The 24,035-nt window shown below is 42.8% G+C and overlaps 2 protein-coding genes across 12 annotated transcripts in view; one reads left to right on the top strand and one right to left on the bottom strand.

Moving 5' to 3' along the window:
- The window catches only part of Nbr1 (NBR1 autophagy cargo receptor), a 32,413-nt gene extending 21,819 nt beyond the window's left edge, over positions 1-10,594 (bottom strand). For 3 of the 4 annotated variants that reach the window (XM_027428054.2, XM_027428056.2, XM_027428057.2), the window contains exons 1-5: positions 9,837-9,988; positions 6,338-6,403; positions 5,729-5,844; positions 1,293-1,355; positions 550-568 (exon numbers count right to left, since the gene is read on the bottom strand). In XM_027428054.2, the coding sequence (XP_027283855.1) occupies positions 550-568; positions 1,293-1,355; positions 5,729-5,830 (184 nt within the window). In that variant the 5' untranslated portion in view covers positions 5,831-5,844; positions 6,338-6,403; positions 9,837-9,988. Of the gene's footprint in view, positions 1-549; positions 569-1,292; positions 1,356-5,728; positions 5,845-6,337; positions 6,404-9,836; positions 9,989-10,190 lie in introns of those variants that run through there. The other variant, XM_027428055.2, reaches the window with a different exon arrangement.
- A 270-nt stretch (positions 10,595-10,864) lies between these two features.
- Positions 10,865-24,035, top strand: part of Brca1 (BRCA1 DNA repair associated) — a 67,423-nt gene continuing 54,252 nt past the window's right edge. For 3 of the 8 annotated variants that reach the window (XR_003487416.2, XM_035448218.1, XM_027428048.2), the window contains exons 1-3: positions 12,604-12,664; positions 14,155-14,253; positions 22,933-22,986. Coding sequence is in view for 7 of the 8 variants with exons in the window: in XM_035448218.1 (XP_035304109.1) it covers positions 12,615-12,664; positions 14,155-14,253; positions 22,933-22,986 (203 nt within the window). In the remaining variant the exon portion in view is untranslated. Of the gene's footprint in view, positions 11,088-12,417; positions 12,452-12,603; positions 12,665-12,705; positions 13,043-14,154; positions 14,254-22,932; positions 22,987-24,035 lie in introns of those variants that run through there. The other 5 variants (XM_027428049.2, XM_027428050.2, XM_027428051.2 and 2 more) reach the window with 5 other exon arrangements.

The raw sequence follows: 24,035 nt of genomic DNA, 5'->3' as shown, positions 1-24,035 counted from the left end.
AATTTTTATTTCTATTTTTATGTACACTGGTGTTTTGCCGGCATGTTTTTTGTTTATGGGTGTTGGACTCCTTGGAACAGGAGTTATAGTCAGTCGTGAGCCGCCACGTGGGTGCTAGGAATACAACCCAGGTCCTCTGGAAGAACAGCCAGCACTCTTAACCACTGAGCCCTCTCTCCAGCCCCGACAATCTTATGTTTAAGGTCATCCTAGGCTACACACCGAGTTTGAAGCCAGCCAGGGCTACCTCCTGAGACTGCCTCAAAAAGAAAAAAAAGAAAAAAAGAAAAATCTATGAAACTAATGCCCATGGTACAGTGTCAATTTACAGCACACCAAATTCTATTCTAAAAATGAATGCTTGAGCAAAACATAGTTGAAATGGAAACACCTCAATGAGCAGATAAATTTTATTCACTATGTAGCCCAGATTGCCCTTAAACCTGAAATCCTCCTGCCTCAGCCTCCTCAGTACTGGACGTGCAGACAGATTTTACCATGTCAGGCAAATGTGAAGTATAGCTGACTATATTTTTCTCAGGAACTCACCTTGACTATTGATGGATACCTATGAAGAGAAAAAGGAAATGGTGAATGCTAAGTCTCATCACCTGAGCATTTATGTTAACTAGGGCCAGTCTCATGGCCAAGTCCCAGCTCAGGTGTTTAGCATTTCCACTACTATTTAAATAATGTGCTGTTTTATCTTAGGGACAGTAACAGGCAGGACAGTGTAGGGCTAGGAGCCTGGGATCTGAAGCCCCTACTTCATTACTTTTAAGTCTTTGGGTAAGATCTCTCATCTCTCAGGGCCTCTTGCTTCCTCATGATGAAAAGAAGATACCCGATACAGCACTGCTAGTCTGATGCATTAACCACTTAGCAAAGAGCTCCTATTAGCATAACCATCATAAACTAAATGATAGCCTTGTTACAGTTTTAGCTTCTCTCTCTGATATTCTCCATGTTGCTTTCCCATGTCTCAGCTCCATCTCAGATGCCATAATGGTCATGAATGAAGTACAGGATTATCAAGTATATTTAAACCATTAGGCGAATGAGATAACATTATTCTGAACCTCTTTCCTTTATGGCTCTCTAAGACAATCTAATGTTCTAAAGCCCAGGTTGGCCTTAAGCTTCCTAGGATCCTCAAGCTTCAGTCTCCCAAGTACTGGAAATACAGGTGTGAGCCATTACAATGGACTTTATATTCTGAACTTTTGAAACTCTATCACTCTGGAAAAGATCCCTATTCTAAATATTTAGAAGGGGGCACACAGTTACTTTACCTCCTCATTTTCCTCATCCAGGTATTTTATTTGAATAGTATTCAGATCAAATGAAACTTTTACCTGCAAATGAAACAAATGGATCAGTGTATCTCAGTATATAAAATTAAATATTTTAACTTTGTTCTTTTTTAGTCCCCCCCTCTTTTTTTCCCTTTTTGGGCAGGGGGTGGTTTAGTGTGGATCTTTCCAAGACTATGTAGCCCTTACAGCTCTTACAGCCTGCAGGTATCAGCCCACGCAACTCAGAGTGAGGCAGAATTTCTTGAACCCAGAGCTCACCAATTAGGCTAGCCTAGTTAAACAATTTGCTTCTGCTTCCAGGATATGCTATGTAGGCTGGCTTAAGTACCATGTTACAGACAGGGCATAACACCCACCTGACATTTATATAGGTGCTGGGAAACCAAGAGCTGGTGCTCATATCTACATGGCAAGGGCTTAACCCTTGGAGTCCACTCCCTGGCCCCTTATTTTTATTTTTTGTGATGCTAGGGTTTCAATGCAGGGCTTTGTGAATGCATGAGAAGTACATTCCCAGCAAAACATCTGTTTTTTTTTTTAAGATTTTATTTATTTATTATGTATACAACATTCTGCTTCCATGTATATCTGCATACCAGAAGAGGGCACCAGATCTCATAATGGATGGTTGTGAGCCACCATGTGGTTGCTGGGAATTGAACTCAGGACCTCTGGAAGAGCAGTCAGAGCTCTTAACCTCTGAGCCATCTCTCCAGCCCCAAAACACCTGTTTTTTGAGACAGCGTTTCTCTATATTGTTTTGGAGGCTGTTTTGGAACTCACTCTGTAGACCAGGCTGGCCTCAAAACTCAAGAGATCCGCCTGCCTCTGCCTCCCGAGTGCTGGGATCAAAGGTGTGTGCCACCAACGCCTAGCTCAGCAAAATATCTTAATACAGTTTTAAAAAGCAACTCAGAGGTTGTGGTTAGCAGTTAAGAGCACTGGCTGCTCTTCCAGAGGACCTGGGTTCAATTCCCAGCACCTACATGGCAGCTTACAACTGTATGTAACTCCCTCACACAGACACACACGCAGGCAAAACACCAATGTACATAAAGAGTAAATAAAGAAACAACTACTACAAACTCAAAGAAAACAGACAGAGAAAATATCTGCAAGTGGTAACAGATAAGGGAGTAATAACTGCAAACACAGAAAAGATCATCAAAACTGACAGGAAGATTGATACTCCAATAGTCCAGTGGTAGGACACATCTTTAAGTTTCTACTCCCAACACTTGGGAGACAGAGCCAAGCAGATTTCTGTGTCTTTGAAGCCAGATTGGTCTACATAGTTCCAGAACAGCCAGAGATACACAGAGAAACTTAAAAACAAGACCAAAAAAAGATTAATACAAGTGACAATGTGCAGAAAATTTACAGAAGAGGAAACAGGAATGCCCAATACATAAAAACATTCAACTTCACTGCTACACAGTGTAAATAGACAAGCCAGCAGGTTCAGATGGTAAACTTTTTCTTATGTCAAAACATTCAGGGCAAGGGACATAGCTAAGTGGCAGAGTGCTTGTCTAGCATGTAGAAGGCCCCATGTTTGATCCCCAGCACTACATACAAAGCAAAACTCAAGGCATCCAATCATTTTTTTTCTGTGTACTGTCATAATTCTGTAAAATATTTGGCAGTTATCCATTAAAATTTTTTTGTTGGTGTGTGTGTGTGTGTGTGTGTGTGTGTGATGCTTTTTTAGTTTTTCGGCTTTTTGAGGGGCCCACCACCCAGCTCCCAAATAAATTACACATGGAGGCCTATTCTTAGTTATGAAAGCCCAGTCTTAGCTTGGCTTGTTTCTTGCCAGCTTTTCTTAAATTATCCCATCTACCTTTTGCCTTTGGGCTTTTCCTTTTCAATTCTTGTATACCTGTCTTTGTTTCTTATCCTAAGCTTGCTGTGTAGCTGGGAGACTGGCTCCCAGAGTCCTCCTCCTTCTCTGGCTACTTCTTTGTGTTTCCTTCTATTTATACTCTCTGAGCCCAGTCCCGCCTATCCTTGCTCCTGCCTTGCTATTGGCCATTCAGCTCTTTATTAAACCATCAGGTGTTTTAGACAAAGACTCACAGATTCACAGAGTTAAACAAATGTAGCATAAACAAAAGTCACACACCTGAAAATAATATTCCCTAACTTTTCTTTTTCCAGACAGGATTTCTCTATGTAACAACTCTGGCTGTCTTGAAACTCGCTATGTAAACCAGCCTGGCTTGAATTCACATAGATCCATCTGCTTCTGTCTAACTGAGTGCTGGGATTAAAGGTGTGTCCCACAACTGCCCAGCCCACTAATGTTTTTAATTTTATTTTATGCACATGGGTGTTTTGCCTTCGTGTAAATCTGGGTACCAGGTGTGTGCCTGGTGCCTGCAGAGGCCAGGAGAGGGCATCGGATGTTCTAGAACTGCAGTTAGAGATAGTTGTGAGCTGCCATCTGGCTGCTAGACTGGGTCCTCTGGAAGAGCAGCCAGTACTCTTAAACACCTGGCCATCTCCCTAGGCATTATCTATCAAAACTTAAAGTCAGGAGGCAGAGGCAAGTGGATCTCTGTGAGTTTGAGACCAGCCTGGTCTACAAGAGCTAGTTCCAGGACAGCCTCCAAAGCCACAGAGAAACAAACAAAACAAAACAAAACAAAACAAAGGGGAGGGAAAGGGACCTGGGATTGACATGTAAAATAATTTTCTTTCTAATTAAAAGAAAAAAAAGTGACACAGGATTAGTGATCACTGGAACATTTTATTAACTGTAGGATTTATTTCTACTTTTCTCTTCAATGAGCATTCAAGGTACCTCTGAAAACACCTTAGCCATGATCTCTATCTATGAAATGGATTTTAGGTCAAATCCCATTCTAATAAACAACTGTTACATTTTTACATTGACTTATGCTTCTTAAGTAGTATTTTAAATAAAAGAGCATTGTCACTGTGACAACAACAACAACAACAAAAAAAACCAAAACAAAACCCCCCAAAACCCTTAAAAGTCAGGGTTAATGATATGGCTTACACAGTAAAGTATTTGTTGTATACAATATACAAAAGCCTGACAACCTGAACTCACATAAAAGTACCTATAGAACAATACATAAGTTATCCATATAGAGAGATGCAGGTCCTGTCTATTTTATAATGTGCAAACAAAGAAAACCCTGGTGGGGCAACCAGTAACAGTTACATCCACAGTGTTCAGCAACACTAGCAACACAGTGGACTCATAGGGTAAGAAGATGAGCTTTGCTTTGTGTCTGCCGATTAAAAACTATGGCTACAATATACTGTTGGGCAAGAAAAACAACCTGCAGAACAGTGTTTCCTATGACCCTAGCACGATACCTGCATGAACATGGAACATGGAAATGTGGGGAAGTACTCAGTTACCTCCCGTTATCTAAAGGAGGTATGGATAGCAGATACAGGATAGAAGTTTGTGGACAGACATTATCTCCTTACATGTTAAGATTGTTTCATGCCTTATAATGGGCGTGTATTACACTTTTATAACTTAAACTTTTACAATAAAAGACAAACGTAAGCTGTCAACACACCCCGCTACTAGGGAAAGAAAGGTAACTGGTGTTCAGATCACTTTCAAAGATCCCACTGCTTTCCCAATAACCATCTGCCTAGCAAAGGATAGAGCGGAATCTGGGGAATGCAGGGGACTAGAATGTAACACACTGGAAGGTCCCTCTAACATCTCCTTCCTTTTTAAGCTACCCACACAGATAATCAGGTCAAGACATGTTTGTAACCAAATGGTTACATTAAACACAGGTGCCCAAATAGTAAAACATTGACCAAGGCAAACCAATGAAAGCAGAAAAGTACAAAGGGCAAGCCAAATGAGAGAAACTATGAGCAAAAACACCCATGGGGTTTTGTTGTGCTTTTTGCCAATGTTGAGATAGCCAACCTTTGACCCAGCAATAAAGCAACTGGCAGGTCTTGCAAAATACTAGTCCTATCCTTGGCAGTTAACAAACAGCAGCGATGCATCTACTCTCCAGCCAGACAACATTCCCCTACAGCCTGGCTAGGGTGGAGGACACACTAACTTATCCCTCAGACTATTTCTAAAGTATGTTTCTAAATTCTATTTCACTTAATAATTTTACTTGAGTTTGATACCTGGGACTTATACAGTAGAAAGAGAGAACCAACTCCTGAAATTTCCCCTGTAATTTTAAAATGTTTAAAGGAACAAAGCTGTTTCTTCTCTTTATCTTGGTACAAGTCTTATACAAATACTGAACCCTTGTCAAAAACTATTTTTCAAAATATCCAGAAATGGTAATGATGACAAACTTAACAGTTATGAAATGAACTGCTAAAAATAGGTACATTTTAAAAGACTGTGTTTTAACCCCTGGAAAACAGAACAAAGTGATACTCACCATAGCTTCAACATCAGCCCAAGTTGTATTTTCTGGATCCGAAACCAGAAAGCTTTGAGTTTCATTTTTAAAAGTCACGTTTAGGGTAACCTGTGGTTCCATGCTGTGATGTGGGGCTGAGAAAATGAATGGTTGAAAAAAGAGGAAGGGATTAAAAACCCACAGACACACATTAGGTTTAATATATGTTAGATTTGGGAGATCATAGTGAATAAGAGAAACAATGTCCCTATTGTTACATGATTTACTATCTATTAGTGTGTTATACATCAAATCTCACTGTTACATAAGGATTTCTCTTTCTCAGAAATAAAGACACTATGCCATAAAGATGTGTGCTTATGCTACAGAGTTAAACTTATTTAGAACTTACACATTAGAAATAAAAGTCAAGGGCTGGAGAGATGGCTCAGTGGTTAAGAGCTCAATGGTTAAGAATGCTCTTCCAAAGGACTTGGGTTCAATTTCCAGCACCCGCATGGCAGCTCACAACTGTTTGTAATTCTACTAGGGGACCCTACACTCATGGCAAAGCACCAATGCACATAAAATAAGATTAAAAAAAAAAAAGGAAAGAAAGAAAGAAAAAAAATGCACATTGTCACACACCTGTAGTCTCAGTTACTCAAGAAGTTGAAGCAGGATGGTAGTTGGAGTCCAAGAGTCTAGGCCAGTCTAGAAAACAAGGAAACCCTGTCTTTAAAAGAGGTGTAGAGCAGGGAGGGAAGATAAAAGTCTCATGATAAAAATGTAATAAAAATCCACATTTGTGCTGGGTGTTGATGGCGCATGCCTTTAATCTCAGCACTCGGGAGGCAGAGGCAGGCAGATCTGTGTGAGTTCAAGGCCAGCCTAGTCTACAAGAGCTAGTTCCAGAACAGACTCTAAAGCCACAGAGAAACCCTGTCTTGAAAACAAACAATCCACATTTTGGACATATCTACAGACACTCCCCTACCTTAAGTCTATAAGGTTTTCTCTGCATTTTCCAGTGTTTGGTTGTTATCTGTAGCACAAGCCAACAAGATAGAGAACAGAGACAAGGTGTCTGCACTCTGGGAGCAGCAACAGAAGCAGTTTTAGGTAGTCAGTTCAAGAACAGTCTGGGCTACAATGAGCACTTGTCTACAGAAAACAAGCAAGCAAACAAACAAAAACACCAATGCCCCCCAAAACCCAAACCCCAAACAACAACAACAACAAACTTCTATTACTTGTGGAAAAAGCTATACAAAATTAAAGAATGTAACACAAGGAGTCCTCATGGACCTATCAGCTTCCACAATTAGCAACTAGGAGCTAATTTTGTTAGTCAGTATTCCTTCCTTTCTAGTGTAAGAGAGAGAGGGAGAGAGGGAGAGAGAGAGAGAGTGTGTGTGTGTGTGTGTGTGTGTGTTGAGCAGATGACAAAGGGGCTTGGAAGCTAGGAAGGTACTCTACCACCATGCAACAACCTTGCTCTATGTCTCTCTTGACAAAATATTCACCCTTTCTTCCATAAATACTTATAAAATGAGAAAAATGAAAAAACCCATCATGATCATGCCTAAGATGCTGGCAATTTTTTAATCAAATGCCTATTGTTAAAATCCATTTGATTTTAGCCGGGCAGTGGTGGCACACATCTGTAATACCAGTGCTTGGGAGGCAGAGGCAGGCATGATCTCTGTGAGTTCGAAGCCAGCCTGGTGTACAATGCCAGTTCCAGGACAGCCAAGGCTGTTACACAGAGAAACCCTGTCTTGAAACACCCCCACCCCAAAAAAAACAACCTATTTGATTTAAGGAAAGACTTTGCTTACTGGTTAACTGTGACTTTAGGAAAAAAATAGTGTAAGTTGTTTAAAGCTACAAGCAATAGACACTGGCAAAAAAATGTCACCTCTTAAAATATTCATCTCATTTTCAATCTGCATGTAGAAAGAGCCATATTCGGGTCAACAAACAAGAAATGAACTTGAGTCCTAGATGTTTCCAATGTCAAAGAAGGGAGCCAATAGGGTGCAAACACTTGGGTCCCAGATACAGCTCCACCACAAGATTGGCTGTGCAACTGTGAGCAAGACTGTTTATCTTTGAGCTTCACTCATTTAATATGTAAAACAAAGACTATTCTGCTGACAGTAACAATGTTATCAAAGGGATCTAATAAAACCTTGGTCTAGGGACAGGGAGTAAGGAACCAGTCCACATATGTGCAAAGATAAGGGGCCATTTCCAGTACCACAAAGTATGTAGGATTCTTTCAAATAGTATTCAAATATGAAAATTATTACCATAAGAAACAATTCCTTAGGTCCTTAAGATAGCTTCTACCTTGCTATTATAACTTTGTTTTGGGTGGAGAGAGACAGGGTTTCACTCTGTAGCCCATGCTGGCCTGGGGATTGCTATGTATGTAGACCAGAGAATTGTCCGCATCTGCCTCCAGAGTTCAGCACTGTGGATACAACTGTACAACTGTCATTTTAAGAACCTTGTACTTTTTTTTTTTTTTTTTTTTTTGGTTTTTCAAGACAGGGTTTCTCTGTGGCTTTGGAGACTGTCTTGGAACTAGCTCTTGTACACCAGGCTGGCCTCAAACTCACAGATCTGCCTGCCTCTGACTCCCAAGTGCTGGGATTAAAGGCATGTGTCACTGCCACCCAAGAACCTAGTATTCTTAATCACAGATTATTTTAGAGACTCAATTATCCAATTTTTTCCATGACTTGTCTTCATCTAGAGTTAAGTTCACTGTCAAAGCTATAGTCTCTAGCATCAATCCTGTGGACATCCTGCATTCATACATTTACCCAAAATGCAATTCTTCCTTAGGATCTTTAAAATTTAGGCAGAATCCCACCAACCCTAGGTTTTTGTTTGTTTGTTTGTTTGTTTGTTTTTGTTTGTTTTTAATAAGGAAAATGAAGTGACTGAGTTTGCCAAAAGAAAAAATTCTGAGGTTGGGCTGGAGAGATGACTCAGTGGTTAAGAACGCTGACTGCTCTTCCAGAGGACCCGGGTTCAATTCCTAGCATCCACATGGCTTCTCATAACTGTGACTCCAGTTCCAAACACCAATGCACACAAAATAAAGATAATTAAAAAAGAAAAAATTCCCAAATACACTCGCACTTTCCAACTTCAAGAAATACACTTCCACACAGTTCTGTCTGGAAGGAAACTAATCTTCCCTGTTCTCAAATGACAGGAGTGGGAATTAGTTTCCATACTTTGGAGTTCATCCAGCTGCTCTGTCAATGTGAGAAAACAGGAAGCGAGAGTCTAGTTTATCTAGCCAATATTCAGGTCTTCATAAAGGCCGGACCTCACTGTGACTTACGTGTGAAAATTCTTTCAGGCAGAACATTAATGTTGAACTTGTGAAAATATCAAAGGTACAGTTAACCCCACATATTACCTATTGTTTTGCAGCCAGCGGTCAGGTGGCCGGGCCTAAGCCTGCAGCTTTCCTAAGTGGCACTGTAAACGCATGCCTCATTGACTCACACTCATGTGACAAAGTCAGCTTTTCCCCATAGGATGTTTTTCCAACGTCGACAAATAATATTAATATAGGGAATCTCGGAATCTGAACTCTATTGTGTCTACCAGAGGTTTAAAGCCGCCTAAGCTTTAAAATGGGTGATCTGAAAGCTGGGTGCTTGACAAAAAGGGAAAACGATGCCTCTCTAAACACGGAAGGTTCTAGATCAAGATACCTTCAATAGAGTCTCAAAAAGAGGAAAGCTCAGAATGAGGAAGATGTGTGTCCCTTCTTCTCACACACTTAGTCCTAGTCTTCCAGCAATCGTTTCCTGGAACTCCATGTCCCCGGGACAGTGAGTGTCACCACCACCGGAGGCCCCTCTTTTGGTACTGGGGGATTTCGACTTTCTCTTAGCAGAAACTGGCCTTTCTAAGCCATGAAGACTCTCCCTCAAGCAGAATCCACACCCCACTGTCGCTGACAACCCAAGCGGCTCTCTCATCTGGTCCCTGAAAGGACTGGCTGCCCTGAACACGGAAAAAAGTCACTGCTCTTTTCAAGATTCTCCTTGAACTTCCCCGAGACCTCTAAGAACGACGTGACCCCACTCGTAGGTAACAGCGGCGGCCTCCTTACCAGCTTTCCGCCCCCGGGGGGCGCTTGCCCGTGGCCAGTGCAAGGACCGTTCGCTGCCAGCTCGGCTGCTATCCCTGCGGGGTGAATCTAACATGGCGGACAGAGACCGGGCCCAGTCCCATGTTTCTCTGAGTTTCCGACAAAACGATTGGTTCTAACTATTTGTCCCTCAAAACCACCGCTGCACCGATTGGCCAATGCTGCGTCGGCAGGGGCGGGACAGAAGCTGTCTGAACCGCACAACAATAACAAACACCCAGGCCGAGGGGCGGAACTAGTGCGTAGATGTCAGCGGAGCGGATTTCCCGTTCCCGAGCCCATTGGCCGCCCTCTGCTTTCCCTGAGGTCACTGACCTTGGAGAACTAGTTACCCGAGAATCGCGGGGCTGGATGGGAATTGTAGTATTCCTGGGACTTGCAGCTTCTTTCAGTCTAGTCTCTGTGAGCAAGACATGAAAACAGAACGCTGCGATGTACTGCAGCTGACCTGCATAACCGCGAGGAGGTTTCCGCCGTACTAACTAGGTTGTTGTGGTAATCGCGCCAGCTTCCGGTGTTGGAAGCGCCTCTCCCTTAAGACTACAGTTTCCAAGGGACGCGGTGGAGAAGTCCTTTCGTCCCGCAATGCATGCTGGAATTGGTAGTTCTTTTTACATAATCCTTTCTTTACCTAAACTGGAGACTTCCATGGCAGGAAGACTAAGGGAGGGATGAGGACTCTGCAACTGCTTTGTTCACTACCTTGCGCTCATCTTCCGGCCTTGGGTAGCGATCCCGACCCTTTGTACACAATTACTGTGACGTAATAAGCAAGCGTAGATGCGAGGGGGCGGCTGCCTAATAGGAAACTCAAAATTCTTTCTCTTCCGTCTCTTTCTAGTTACGACACACAAGGAGAGACCAGGTGGCCAATCCTGAGCCCGGAAAGAGTGTCCACCTCTTTTTTTTCCTCTCCCTTCCGCTGACGTGTCTGGATCTTGTGTTCCTAGAGGCCGGCGCTAGCCGCCAAGCGGCCGGTTTCCTAGGCGACCGGGAGCGCGGGAATTACAGATAAATTGTCATTGCGGCTGCGCGGCGGGCGCCGGTGCCGCGGCGGGACCTAGTGCTTTCCGAGCGGCTTTCCCGGGATTTGGGCCAAGGGGCTGGGGAGCACGGACGTTTTGCTCGGGGTGAAGGTGAGACAGCTCTGAGGAACCTAGCGGTAGTCGAGTGAAGGGCGGGAAACTGCAGGCGGAGACAGGTGTTTACCAGGTAGGAGAATGCCCGGGGCGGGACCAAACTGAAAGGACTCCTGGGGGGTGCAGCTGTGCGGAAGAAGGCTAGGGAGGAAAGAAGGGGCGTCCTGGCTGTGGTCGTGCCGAGAAGGCAGTGTAAGCATGGTGGCTGAAGGATGAGAGGAAAGGAGGGCGGAAGTGTGGCAGGGAAATCCATGTATATTTCACGCAAAGGAATGCCAATAGTAGTAATGAATGCTGTCGGCAGGGGTACTTGTTCAAAGACTGCCTTGAGGCTAAGTGCCAGAAGGGGGAGGGTGGAGAAGCGTCAGCAGTGTTAGTGTGTTAGTGTTTGCATTTGGTGACTTAAAAAAAAAGTGCGTTTCTTTCCATTTGTTTGTTTTGGTTTTAGTTTTGTTTTTTTTTAATTTATTTATTTATTTATTAGTTCTAGTTAGGGAACAAGCTTGTTTCACATGTAAGTCCCTTCTCCCTCTCCCTCCCCTCACCCCATCCCTCCTCCCCCACCCCCAGCCTACCCCCACCCCATCCACCCACCACTCCCCAGGCAGGGTAGGGCCCTCAACAGGGGCTCTGCAAAGTCCACCAAATCTTCCTGTGCTGGTCCTGGGCCCTTCCCCATGTGTCCAGGGCCAGAGTGTAACCCTTCACGTGGGATGGGCTCTCAAAGTCCCTTCTTGCACCAGGGAAAAATACTAATCCACCACCAGAGGCTCCCTGGAGTGCAGAGGCCTCCTTATTGACATCCATGTTCAGGGGTCTGGATCAGTCTTGTACTGGCCTCCCCGACAGCATCTGGGGTCGATGTGCTCTCCCTTGTTCAGGCCAATTGTTCCTGTGGGTTTCTCCAACCTGGTACAGACCCCTTCCTTCTTCATTCCTCCCTCTCTTCAACTAAATTCCCGATTTCAGCTCAGTGTATATCTGTGGATGTCTGTCTCTGCTTCCATCAGCTGAAGGAACCGGCTTCCCTTTTGGCAGCCATAACAGCCGAACACGTGCTTGCCATAAACCTGCCTTGGTCAATTAGAGGTCAGATGCCTGTCTCGTGACAAGGAACCTTAGTCACTAAAAGGTCAGATGCCTTGTGACAAGGAGCCAATCAGAAGTTACCTGGTGGCACTTTACGACCCTGGGTGTGCTTTACGGACAAGCGCACGACAATGACGTAGAGAGCATAGCAACCACCCTGGGAGGGCCTATGAGCCATAACAACCAGTTGACCAATCAACACAGGGCAAGCCCTCCAAGCCTGGAAGCACACCAATCATGAGCCTGTGCGTAAGCCTGTGCGTACCCCTAGACACTCCCCTTACGCTGCCCTATAAGATCTTTTGGGAGACCCAAGGAGCCGTCTTTTCTAGCCGTCCGCCATGGCGGGTGGGTGAAAGACCCGAGCTAACATGGGGTTAGCTCGTTAAATTACAATAAAGCCTCGTGCAGTTTGCAGCAAGCTCTCGAATCCGCCTGGTGATTGGGGTGACCGCGAACCTGGCCTGGGACCCCCGGAAACTTGGGTTTTCGGGGGTCTAACAGCCACTGGATGAGGGCTCTAGGATGGCATAAAGAGAAGTTTTGTTTTGTTTTGTTTTGGTTAGTTTCTGAGATAGAGTCTCATTATGTAGCTCTGACTGGCTTGGAACTGAATATGTAGAGCAGGCTGGCCTCGAACTCATCCACCTGCCCCTGCCTCCGAGGAGGAGGAGTTAAAAGGCCTCCTCTACCATGCCCATTAGTTTGGGAGTTTTTGAGGACCGGTCTTATGTACTCGGGTTGGCCTTGAGCTCCTCCTTATGTAGCTCAAGGTGACCTAGAACTCTTCAGCCTCCTGCCTGCACCTCCAGAATGTTGGGAGTACAGGTTTGCACCACCATAGCTGACTGACTTTGGTCTTCCTGTCTAGTCCAGGAAGACTGCTGAACTTTTGAGACCAAGCCATCCTTCAACTTCTCCATTTTCCTGGGACTATAGGTAGGGTGCCACTGTGCCCTACTTGGCTTTGATTTTAAGCAAGACAAAGAAAACTGGGACTCTGGAGAAAGTTCATAGCTACCGCTTCTATCCAGGCACGCCACTGTAGCTTTCCTTTTCTTGGAGAAAGGAAAGACCAAGGAAGGCTTTAGAGGCTAAATACTACAAAGAGCAACTACTAGAATTTTTCTTATTTTTTTAAAGATTCTTTTTTTTTTTTTAATTATGTGCATGTGTTTGCATGGGTTCTGGCCTGGATCTAGACGTCCAGACACCTGGCATAGATGCTGGGAATTGAATTCTGGTCCTCTGGAGGAGAGGTACATCCTTTTAACCACTGAGCCATCTCTCCAGACCCTGAGATTTTTTTTCATGAAGATTTGTTTTTTCAGCTCTATAGTTGGTATAATTCTAAAGCAAACTCTTATTTAGAATGACAAACGAGGTGTAGTAACTTAGCACCTATAACCCCAACACTCAGGAGGCTGAGGCAGGAGGATTGCTACACGTTGGAGGCTAATCTGAGCTGCATAGTGATTTTCAGGCTTGTGTGGGCTACAGAGTGAGAACCCCCCCCCAAAAAAAAAGGTTGGGTAGGGATGACTTTCCCCCAGTAACTCCAGCAGTAAGGGGGTGGAGGTGGAAGGATCAGGGGTAAGAATAGCCTTGAGTACTTGAAAATACAAAGCCTGTGTGGGTTATATGGGATCTTACCTCAAAAAAGAAAAGAAGGAGCTGCAGAGATGGCTCAGAGTTTAAGAGCACTGGCTGCTCTTCCAGAGGTCCTGAGTTCAATTCCCAGCACCCATATGACTTGCAGGCATAACACCATATTCATAATTAATAAATAAATCTTTAAAAAGAGAAAAAAGGCCAGGTAGTAGTGCACACTTTTAATCCCAGCACTTGGGAGGCACAGGCAGGAGGATTGAGTTCGAGACCAGCCTGGTCTACAAGAGCTAGTTCCAGGACAGGCTCCAAAGCCACACAGAGAAACCCTGTCTTGAAAAATCAAAAAAAGAAAAAAAGAAAAGAAAATTGTCAGGTAAACAACTGTATTTAAAAGCCTTTTAAAGTTGTTTAATTACATGTTTTTTAAATTTTTGTTAAAGTTCACCATACCTGGAAGAAATGGATTTATCTGCTGTTCAAATCGAAGAAGTACAAAATGTCCTTCATGCTATGCAGAAAATCCTGGAGTGTCCAATCTGGTAAGTCAATGAAAGAGATTATTAATGTGAGAACCTTTGTATGATTATCTTTCAAGCAAATGAGTAGACGTGGCTTCGAGTAGTAGAGAGAAAAAAATCTGTTGATATCAAAACGACTTTGTATTTTTCATAACTGAAGAGTTTTAAAAATATAGAAAAGTAATCTTCACCTGTCATCCCGCCTTCCCCTTTTCCCGAATAAAAATTGTCTTATTTTGATTTGTTCTTCCTTGGGGCAGGATTCTGGTTAGAGTAAGTGGCACTTAGGCTCTTCTTCCAGCTGGTGGACCAACCCAATCTCTTCGAATGACCCTAAGTGTTTGTTGTCTGTGAGAGCATCTGTCTCTGGCTGAAACTGTCCCTTTGAATTTAAGTGAGAATGCCACCAGTCCTCAAAGCTTTTGGCAAGTCTAATCCCTAATGAGCTTTTCTATGAAATGAAGAGAGGTCTAATCAACTATCCACATTCTCGCTTTTTTTTTTTTTTTTTTTATAGACAGGCTATACTATACAGCCCAAATTGGCCTCAAGCTCACTATCTAGCCTAGGCTGGTTTTGAACTCAAATCTTCATGCTTCTACCTCTTGAATGGTAGGATCATAGGCTTATACTACCACATCTGGCTAAAAGAATGAATTTTGACCAGTGTTTATCTGTGTGACTCTATCCCCATTCAGGATAGAAACACTTGTATTCCCTAGAGTGTTCCCTTGTATACTCCAAAGTTCCTATTTTTCAGACCTAGGACCTTTGCAAGTTTGGTTTTGGTGTATAATTTTGTAATTTTCAAAATTTTATGCACTACGGCTCGGAATATAGCTCAGGAGAGTGGCCTACCTAGCACATAGGAAACCCTGGGTTCAGTTCCTGTCACTTCATAAATTAGGCCTGGTGGTAGATATCTGTAATCCCCTCAGAAGGTAGAGGCAGGAGGATTAGTAATTCAAAGTCATCCTTGCCTGGGATACAGATGACCCTGTTTCCTTTTTTTTTTTTTTAACTCAGGCTGGATGTCTACTTTGGAAGTAGAATAACTTAATCAGCATGCTTTAGGCTCCAAGTTAAGTTTTCAGCACCACGAATAAATGATACTGAAAAGAGGGTACCTGCGTAACCAATGTTAAAAAGCCTAAGCTAGTGCTGGAGAGATGGTTCATGGTTAAGGGTCTATACTGTGCTTTCAGAAGCCTCAAATTCACTTTCCTAGTACCCATGTTAGGTGGCTGATAACCACCTATAAATAATTCCTGAGAATCTGATACCCTCTTGTCACCTCCATGGGTATCTTCACTCACTAGTACAAACCTCCACATAGTAATACACAAATACACACAATTCAAAATAAATCTTGGGCTGGGTATGGTGGCACATGCCTTTAATCCCAGAACTTGGGTGGTAGAGGCATGTTGATCACTGTTCAAGGCCCTTTTGACCTGCAAAGCAAGTTTCCTGGCTAATCAGGACAACACAGTGAGACCCTGTCTCAAAAACCAAAATAAAGTAAATCTGTTTTTAAAAAAGAACCCTAAGCACTCATACAATGGTTTCTCAGATACATAAAATAAATAAAAATCCACATCATAATCTCTTTTAAAGATTTGTTTATTTATGTATTTTATGTATGTGAGTGCCCTGTTTGCATGTATTCCTGTAAGACAGAAGAGGGCATCAGATCCCATTACAGATAGTTGCGAGCCACCATGCAGTTGCTGGGAATTGAACTTAGGACCTCTGAAAGCACAGCCAGTGCTCTTAACCATGGAGCCATCTCTCTGGCCCCCAGAATCTCTTGGTAAATAGCTGGGAATGAAAATTAGAATTGTTTCCCTTCTCCCGTTCTCATTCTGTGCAGAAATTATTTAGATGTATAGCGCATGGCCCAGCTTTTGTTTTTTGGTAGGCGGTGTTTGAGACAGGGTTTTTCTATAGCTTTGGAGCCTGTCCTGGAACTCAAAAGAGATCCACCTGCCTCTGCCTCCCAAATACTAGGATTAAAGGTTTGTGCCACCACCATCCAAATTAACCTAGTTTTTTTTCTTTTCTTTCCTTATTTTATTTTATTTTATTTATTTATTTTGTATGCAGTCTTCTGCAGAGGGCACCAGATCTCATTCAAGGTGGTTGTGAGCCACCATGTGGTTGCTGGGAATTGAACTCAGGACCTCTGGAAGAGAAGTCAGTGCTCTTAAGCTCAAAGCCATCTCTCCAGCCCCCCCTAGTTTTTTCTTAACTGTTCTTAGAATGTGCAACCTAATGTCCCACTTCTGCCTTTGGGCCATACCTGGTTTGAAAATTCTTGATTCTTTTTTTTTTTTTTTTTTTTTTTTTTTTTTGAGACAGGGTTTCTCTGTGTAACAGCTCTAGCTGTCCGAGAACTCACTCTGTAGACCAGGCTGGCCTCAAACTCACAGAGAACTGCCTGCCTCTGCCTCCTGAGTGCTGGGATTAAAGGTGAGCTAGTACCACCACAGTTTGCCAGAAAATCTTGATTCTTGTGGCTTGATTGATGAGGCTTGGTGGTTAAGAGTGCTAGCTGCTCATTTGGGGTACAGGACTTCAATTCCTGGCATTCTAATTGGGTAGGTAGTTCACAATCATTTAAAACTTCAGCTCCAGGGAATCCAATGCCCTCTCTGGTCTCTGCAGGCATCTTCATATTTGTATGTGCATACACACAGAGACATGTAGAAAGAAAAACATTGCATTTTATGAAAATGAAAGAAAATCTGATTCACATATCATGTTTTCTTTCTTTTTGTTTGTTTTTCTGTGTGTAGCCCTGGCTGTCCTGAAACTTACTCTATAGAATTGTCCTGTGTGAAATTTAAACAATCCCCACACACTTCATATTTATCCTTTCCTGATTTTTCTTTTCCTTCATAAAATTATTTGTTTTTATGTGTGTGTTCTGTATATAAATGCCATGTGTGTGAGTGCCCACAGAAGCCTTAAAAGGGTGCCAGAGCCCTTGGAGCTGAAGGCTGTTGTGAGCCACTCAGCATGGGTGCTGGGAACCAAATCCTGGTCCCTCCACAGGAACAGCAAATGTTCTTAACTACTGTGTCATCTTTCTAGCCCTCCCTTTTCTCTCTTTCTCTCTTTTTATGTAACCCTAACTGCCCTAGAGCTCACTACATACACCAGTTTGGCCTGGCACTCACAGAGATCCACCTGCTTCTGCTGGGAGTAAAAGCTTGAAGCACCTCAACCAGACTTCTTTTTTTTAAACCAACTTCTTACAGACATGGATCCTTTATTTTTTTCTTTATATCCTTTGTTGCTACATGACATACTGTATAATTTTTCATCTTCTTTCTCCTTCCCTGAAGAATATAAATTTCTTTCTTTTTCTTTCTTTATTTTTTAACTTATGTACATTGCTTGTATGTATGTCTGTGTGAGGGTATCAGATCTTGGAGTTACAGACAGTTGTGAGCTGCCACGTGGGTGCTGAGATTGAACCCAGGTCCTTTGGAAGAGCAGTCGGTACTCTTAACCGCTGAGCCATCTCTCCAGTCCCTATAAATTTCTTTTGAGGATAGAAGTTTATGTTATCTTTAGTAGTCAGTATCTATAATATAGTAGGTACTCAATAACCTAAGTAAGTTGGTTTTTCCCCTTTTTAAAAATTATTTTTGCTTTTTGTTTTTGTTTTTGTTTTGTTTTTTTCCCAATACAGGCTCTTACTGTGTAGCTCTGGTTGTCCTGGAATTCACTGCATAGACCAGGCTGGCCTTGAACTCACAGAGATCCACCTGCCTCTGCCTCTTAAGTGCTGGGATTAAATGCTTGTTTCTTCACACCCTGCCTAAATTAGTTCTTAATAGTTATATATTTATTTTGGTGCTGAGGATTCAGTTGGGGAATCTTGAATGCTATGTGTGTGCTCTATCCCTGAACTATATCCAGCCCAAATTTATTTATTTGTTTGTTTTCCTGGATAGGGTCTCACTGTGTGGACAGCACTGATCTTGAATTCACAGAGTCCTGTCTGCCTCTACTAGGATTAAAGGCATGTGCTCAGCTTTCAGATATTAAAAAAAAAAAAAAAAAAAAAAAAAACATTGTTATTAGGGCAGAGCATTCAGAAGTAGAGGGCTGAGGAGATGTCTCAGTGAGTAAAGCTTTTGCCATGAAAGCACAAAGACTGGAGTTTGGATCCAGAGCATCTGTCTACCTAAATGCTAGGTGGGTGTGGCAACATACTAGAATCCTAGTGCTTGGCACACAGACACAGGATGCTCAGAGCAAGCCGGCTAGCTAGACTAGCCACACTAGTGAGCTCTAGGTTCAAGTGACAGACCCTACTAAGTGTAGAAGGTGGAAAGCAGGGAAGACAGCGAGCACCAATCAGGAGCCTCCACATGTAGGCCTGCCACCAGAAGAGGGCATCAGATGTTGAGCTGCCATGTGGGTGCTGAGAATTGAACCTGTCCTCTGCGAGAGCAGCCAGTGCTCTTAACTGCTGAGCCATCTCTCTCCAACCCCCAGTTGTACTTTTTTGTTTTGTTTTCTTTCTTGTTTTTAATTAACCTTTGATGGGTAAATTCAAGTAAATTTGCCTCTGTGCTTCATGGGGTTGTTACTTATGTTTGGAGACAAGCTAACAAGATCAAGGAAGATGCAAGTGTCTTCAGAGATGAGGTATGAAAAGTGCTAGCCTCTCTGCCCTCAGCTAAACAAAAACAAGACCTAATGAGAGCCAAATCCATGAACTATCAGAGCTACAGAGGCAGAAATAACATCACAAGAGAAAGATTGTTTTTGAAAAGCCTAAACTTACTGGGGATAATTACAAACAGTGATCAAAAAGTCTTCAATAATGTGGCATTTGGGTCTATTTATTTTACATTCCCATGGGACTGAGTCATAAAAATGTAATGTTCTTTCTCATTCTAGCAAATTAAACCATCAGTTAAAAATTCAGATACATAGAAATGAAAGATGCAAGAAAGAAAGTTACTGCTACATTTTCTTTTCAGTTTCTTGGCTTTCCCAGCTGCTTGTTGCACTTTCTTGTTCTTTTCCTTGAGATGGGCCTCCAAGGTCTTTGTCCTCCCACCTCAGCCTCCAAAAACTGGAATTAGAGGTATGCACCTGTAAGCTTTAGGCTATCTATTTATTTATTTATCTATCTATCTATTTATTTATTTATTTTATATAGTGTCTCACTGTGTAGCTCTGGCTGTCCTGGAACTCACTGTGTAGACGAGGCTGGCCTCCAATTCTCAGAGATCCCCCTGCCTCTGCCTTTCAGCACTGGAATTAAATGTGTATGCCACCATGTCAGGCTTGATTCTCGCCCCAGACAGGGTTTTTCTGTGGCTTTGGAGGCTGTCCTGGAACTAGCTTTTGTAGACCAGGCTGGTCTAGAGCTTACAGAGATCCACCTGCCTCTGCCTCTCGAGTTCTGGGACTAAAGGCATGCGCCACCAACACCCAGCATCAGGCTTGATTTTAATAATATTTTTTTCTTCCTTTTCTTTTGGTTTTTTTTGAGACAGGATTTCTCTGTGTAACCGCTCTGGCTATACTGGAACTTACTTTGTAGACCAGGCTGGCCTTGACCTCACAGAGATCCTCTTGCCTCTGCCTCTCGAGTGCTGGGATTAAAGGCATGCACCACCACAAGCTGGTGATTTTAATAATGTTTAAGCTAGATTGTTCACTACAGTCATTTCTTTTTTTTTTTTTTTGAGACAGGGTTTCTCTGTGGCTTTATAGGCTGTCCTGGAACTAGCTCTTGTAGACCAGGCTGGTCTCGAACTCACAGAGATCCGCCTGCCTCTGCCTCCTGAGTGCTGGGATTAAAGGCATGCGCCACCAACGCCCGGCCACTACAGTCATTTCTAAAGCTGAAGGTCATCTGTATAGAATGTTCTAGAATGGGCTGAACCTATTGCTTTGTTGTTTTTCTTGCAGTTCATAGGATTGAACTGAGGGCCTTTTTGTGGTGTGCTGCATTCTACCTACAGTCCCAGCCTGGATGAGTTTTAGTTATTCAAACCCTGCTCCCTGTGTGTTAATGGAAATTGAATCCAAGCCCTGATATGTGCTAGGCACACTATACTGCTCAGTTACACCCCAGCCCGAGCAGTTAGTGCTTAATGACAAGTGATTTGGACAAAAAAAACGTTACTTGAAGTATTTAGTTTCAGCTATTGATTGGGAGGCAGAGGCAGGAGGATCTCTGAAGTTGAGGCCAGTCTCTTCTACAGAGCAAATTCCAGGACAGCCAGGGCTACATAAAAACCATGTCTCAATGAAAACAACAACCAGAAAAGGTAAAACAAAAGAAGTTGTTCTTGGAGTGGTGTAGAGTAGATCCTGAGTTCTTAGGTCTCTGCACTGATACTCCTTTTGTCCCTACGTTATTTGGGAGTAGTAGCTTTATTTTTATTTTTCAGGGTGGGAGTTTGAAGATTGGGTCTCGTGATGTCTCTGTCCTGTGCTTGTGTGGTCTTCCCACCTCAGCCTCCTCAGGCTGCTGAGCCCACAAGCATGCACTGATGCATCCAGCTCAATCGGCAGTTGCTTGTGGTAATTGGTACTCTTTACCATAGTACATTTTTTTTTAAGATTTTATTTATTCATTATGTATACAACATTCTGCTTCCATGTATATCTGCACACCAGAAGAGGGCACCAGATCTTATAACAGATGGTTGTGAGCCACCATGTGGTTGCTGGGAATTGAACTCAGGACCTCTGGAAGAGCAGTCAGTGCTCTTAACCTCTGAACCATCTCTCCAGCCCCACTATAGAACATTTTTTATGTGCTGAAATGTGTACCTGGTAGTTTGTTGGTGTTTTTCAACCCTAAACCTAACTTTCCCCCAGTGATTCATCCTGTTAAAGCTCAAACTACAAATACTCAGTAGGCTGAAAATACCCCGTGGCATGAAAAGTGTTTGAAACATTTGAATTTTATAGTAAACATTTACTCTTATCAGAAGCTAGAAGAGAAACATTTTCATTTTTTTCCCATTTTCATTCCTATTCATCTTCAAACTCTTCCTTCAACAGTCACTACCTTTTTACATATGGGAGTTTTCATCTGTTCAGAGTTGGTGTTTACAGTGTGTTTATATAGCTTGGATCGTAATTACCATACTGAAATATAATTATTTCAGAGTTGAGTCAGTGGTGAGAATGAAAGCCATCTGGTATCATGACTCAATCCAATTTCCCTTTTACTAAGAACTTTCTTTAGTGTCTAGCTTGTGTCAGAAATAGTGATCTAGTAACAAATCAGTCTTTTCTGTTGATTTTGTATTCTGGAAGTGGCCCCAGATGACTGCCAAGGTGAAAACTGAGGATAGGTTAGAAAGCATGGCCTGAGGCTATTCTGCCCATACAGACAGAGCTGGTAGTATAAGCCAGCCTTCAGGCTTAGTCAGGTGTGTTCATTGCTTTCTGCATCTTCAGGAGCCCCATGACCACTAGAATTATGTTTCTAAGCCCTCTACATTTAATGAAAGAATTGTATTTTTCTTACACCAGCGAGTTACCTCTTTAATGTCTTACATTGGCTTTGCCACCAGAACTCAGTGTGAGTAGCTCTCGCAGAATAAAGCTAAGGACAAAATAGGCAGGTTTCCTGCCCTTCTGGGCTCCAGCCACCTCTCTCCATGATGAAGGCCTCCATCATTCCATCTCAGCACAGAGGCCTTACGCAAACAGACATGGTTCTGCTCAGCTTAGCTCCTCTGCCCTGTTTCTAATTGTTTCTAATTGTTGCACAGCTCGTTTCCTTACAGGACTCAGCTGTCCTCCACTGCCACTTCCTCATTCATGCATGGATTGCCACTCTGTGTGTGCCCACCAGCGTTTATTGCACTGTGTCCTCTTCTCCTGCTTGGTTTTCTTTTTAACACATTTCTCCTTCTGTATGATAGTATATGCAGTTAATTTTCAATGCAAATGCTTGAACTTTTTCATATTCTCTTAAAAAGGCAATTCCAAGCCAGGCAGTCAATGGTGGCACATATCTTTAATCCCAGCACTCAGGAGGCAGAGGCCAGCAGGTCACTGTGAGTTCAAGGCCAGCATGGTCTATAGAGTGAGTTCTGGAACAGCCAGGACAGCTATCCAAGTGCTAGGATTAAAGGTGTGTGCCACCACTACCTGATAAATACACTTTAAAATACTGTGAGGCAATAGAAAAAAATGTACAGTAGACTTCATACATGTATGGGTGGGGTACTTTTCAAGATCCCTAGTGAGTGTCTGAAACCTCAGATAATACTGAACCCTGCATACACTATGGTTAAAAGAAAAAAATGGTCCTAGATCAGTGGTTCTAGATTAGCTTCACTAGGAAGCTAATACTGCAAGCCTTTAATATAGCTCCTCATGCTGTGGTAACCCCCAACCATAAAATTATTTCATTGCTACCCAATAACTAATTTTGCTACTATTATGAATCATAATGTAAATATTTATGTTTTCCCATGGTCTTAGGTGACCCTGTGAAAGGGTCATTTGACCCCCAGGTGGAGAACCACTCCTAAATGTATACTCAGACTCAGTTACAGCATCTTAAAGATAAACCGCTACCAAAAAAGAAAAAAAATTGCTTATAAACAACTTAATTAATTTATTCTCTCTCTCTCTCTCTCTCTCTCTCTCTCTCTCTCTCTCTCTCTCTCTCTCTCTCTTGTTCCTGTACTCCTCTAGTTTGGAATTGATCAAAGAACCCATTTCCACAAAGTGTGACCACATATTTTGCAAGTAAGTGAACAATTTCGTAGATTCGTGGTTAGCTCTTGTGCATGTTCTTCATTACACAGCTTTATACAGGCATTTGTGTCTTCAGTTAAATAACAGCAACAAAACTGGTCATTCTTCCTTGGGGAGTACTATGAATTCAGCATAGGTATTGGCCATGGCCATAGTTCTTGATTTTTGACATTGGTTATCTGTGCATAAAAAAAATCATGTAAAGCCACTTTGAACAGCTGTCTAGTTTTCTTTTAGTGTCCAAGGGTGAATGTAGACTAAAAGCAACTGTGAAATAAGCAAATTATGTTCAGCTTTCCCAGTTCTTCCTTTCTGTTCATTCCTGCTTTTCCTACTGAGAAGGGGCAAGGCTTGCCTGCTTCATGATGCTGGTGAAGATAGAGATCTGAATGAACAAGAAACAGAAAGAGTGCATTTGGAATGATAGGAGGATCCCCCCCCCCTCTGTGTGTGTGAGTGTGTGTGTGTGTGTGAGTGTGTATGTGTCTGTGTGTGTGTGTGTGTGTGTGTATGTGAGTGTGTGTGTGTGTCTCTGTGTGTGTCTCTGTGTGTGTGTGTGTGTGTGTGTCTGTGTGTGTGTGTGTGAGAGTGAGTGTGTGTCTGTGTGTGTGTGTGTGAGTGTGTGTGTGTGTGAGTGTGTGTGTGTGTGAGTGTGGTGTGTGTCTGTGTGTGAGTGTGTGTGAGTGTGTGTGTGTGTGTGTGTGTGTGTGTGTGTGTGTGGTGTGGATATATATGTATCATGTACATATGTTTGCATCTAAAGGGATTTATTAGAATGACTGATTGGCTAGTCCAACAATGGCTGTTTACCAATGAAAGGTCCAAGAATCCAGTAGTTTTTGAGTCCACAAGGCTTGATGTCTCAGCTGGTCTTTAGTGTACACCAGAATCTCCAAAAAGTAGGCTCTAATGCCAGTGAAGTCATGGACTTGCTATTGAGAGCAAGCAGAGAAGCAAAGAGAACAGGTTCCTTCTGTGTCCTTTATATGGGCTGTCGGCAGGAGGTGTGGACCATGTTAGTGGTAGCTCTTCCCACTTCA

The sequence above is a fragment of the Cricetulus griseus genome, chromosome 7 (assembly GCF_003668045.3).
Source record: "Cricetulus griseus strain 17A/GY chromosome 7, alternate assembly CriGri-PICRH-1.0, whole genome shotgun sequence".
Classification (NCBI taxonomy): Eukaryota; Metazoa; Chordata; class Mammalia; order Rodentia; family Cricetidae; genus Cricetulus; species Cricetulus griseus.
This window is presented reverse-complemented; position numbering and strand designations above follow the sequence as displayed.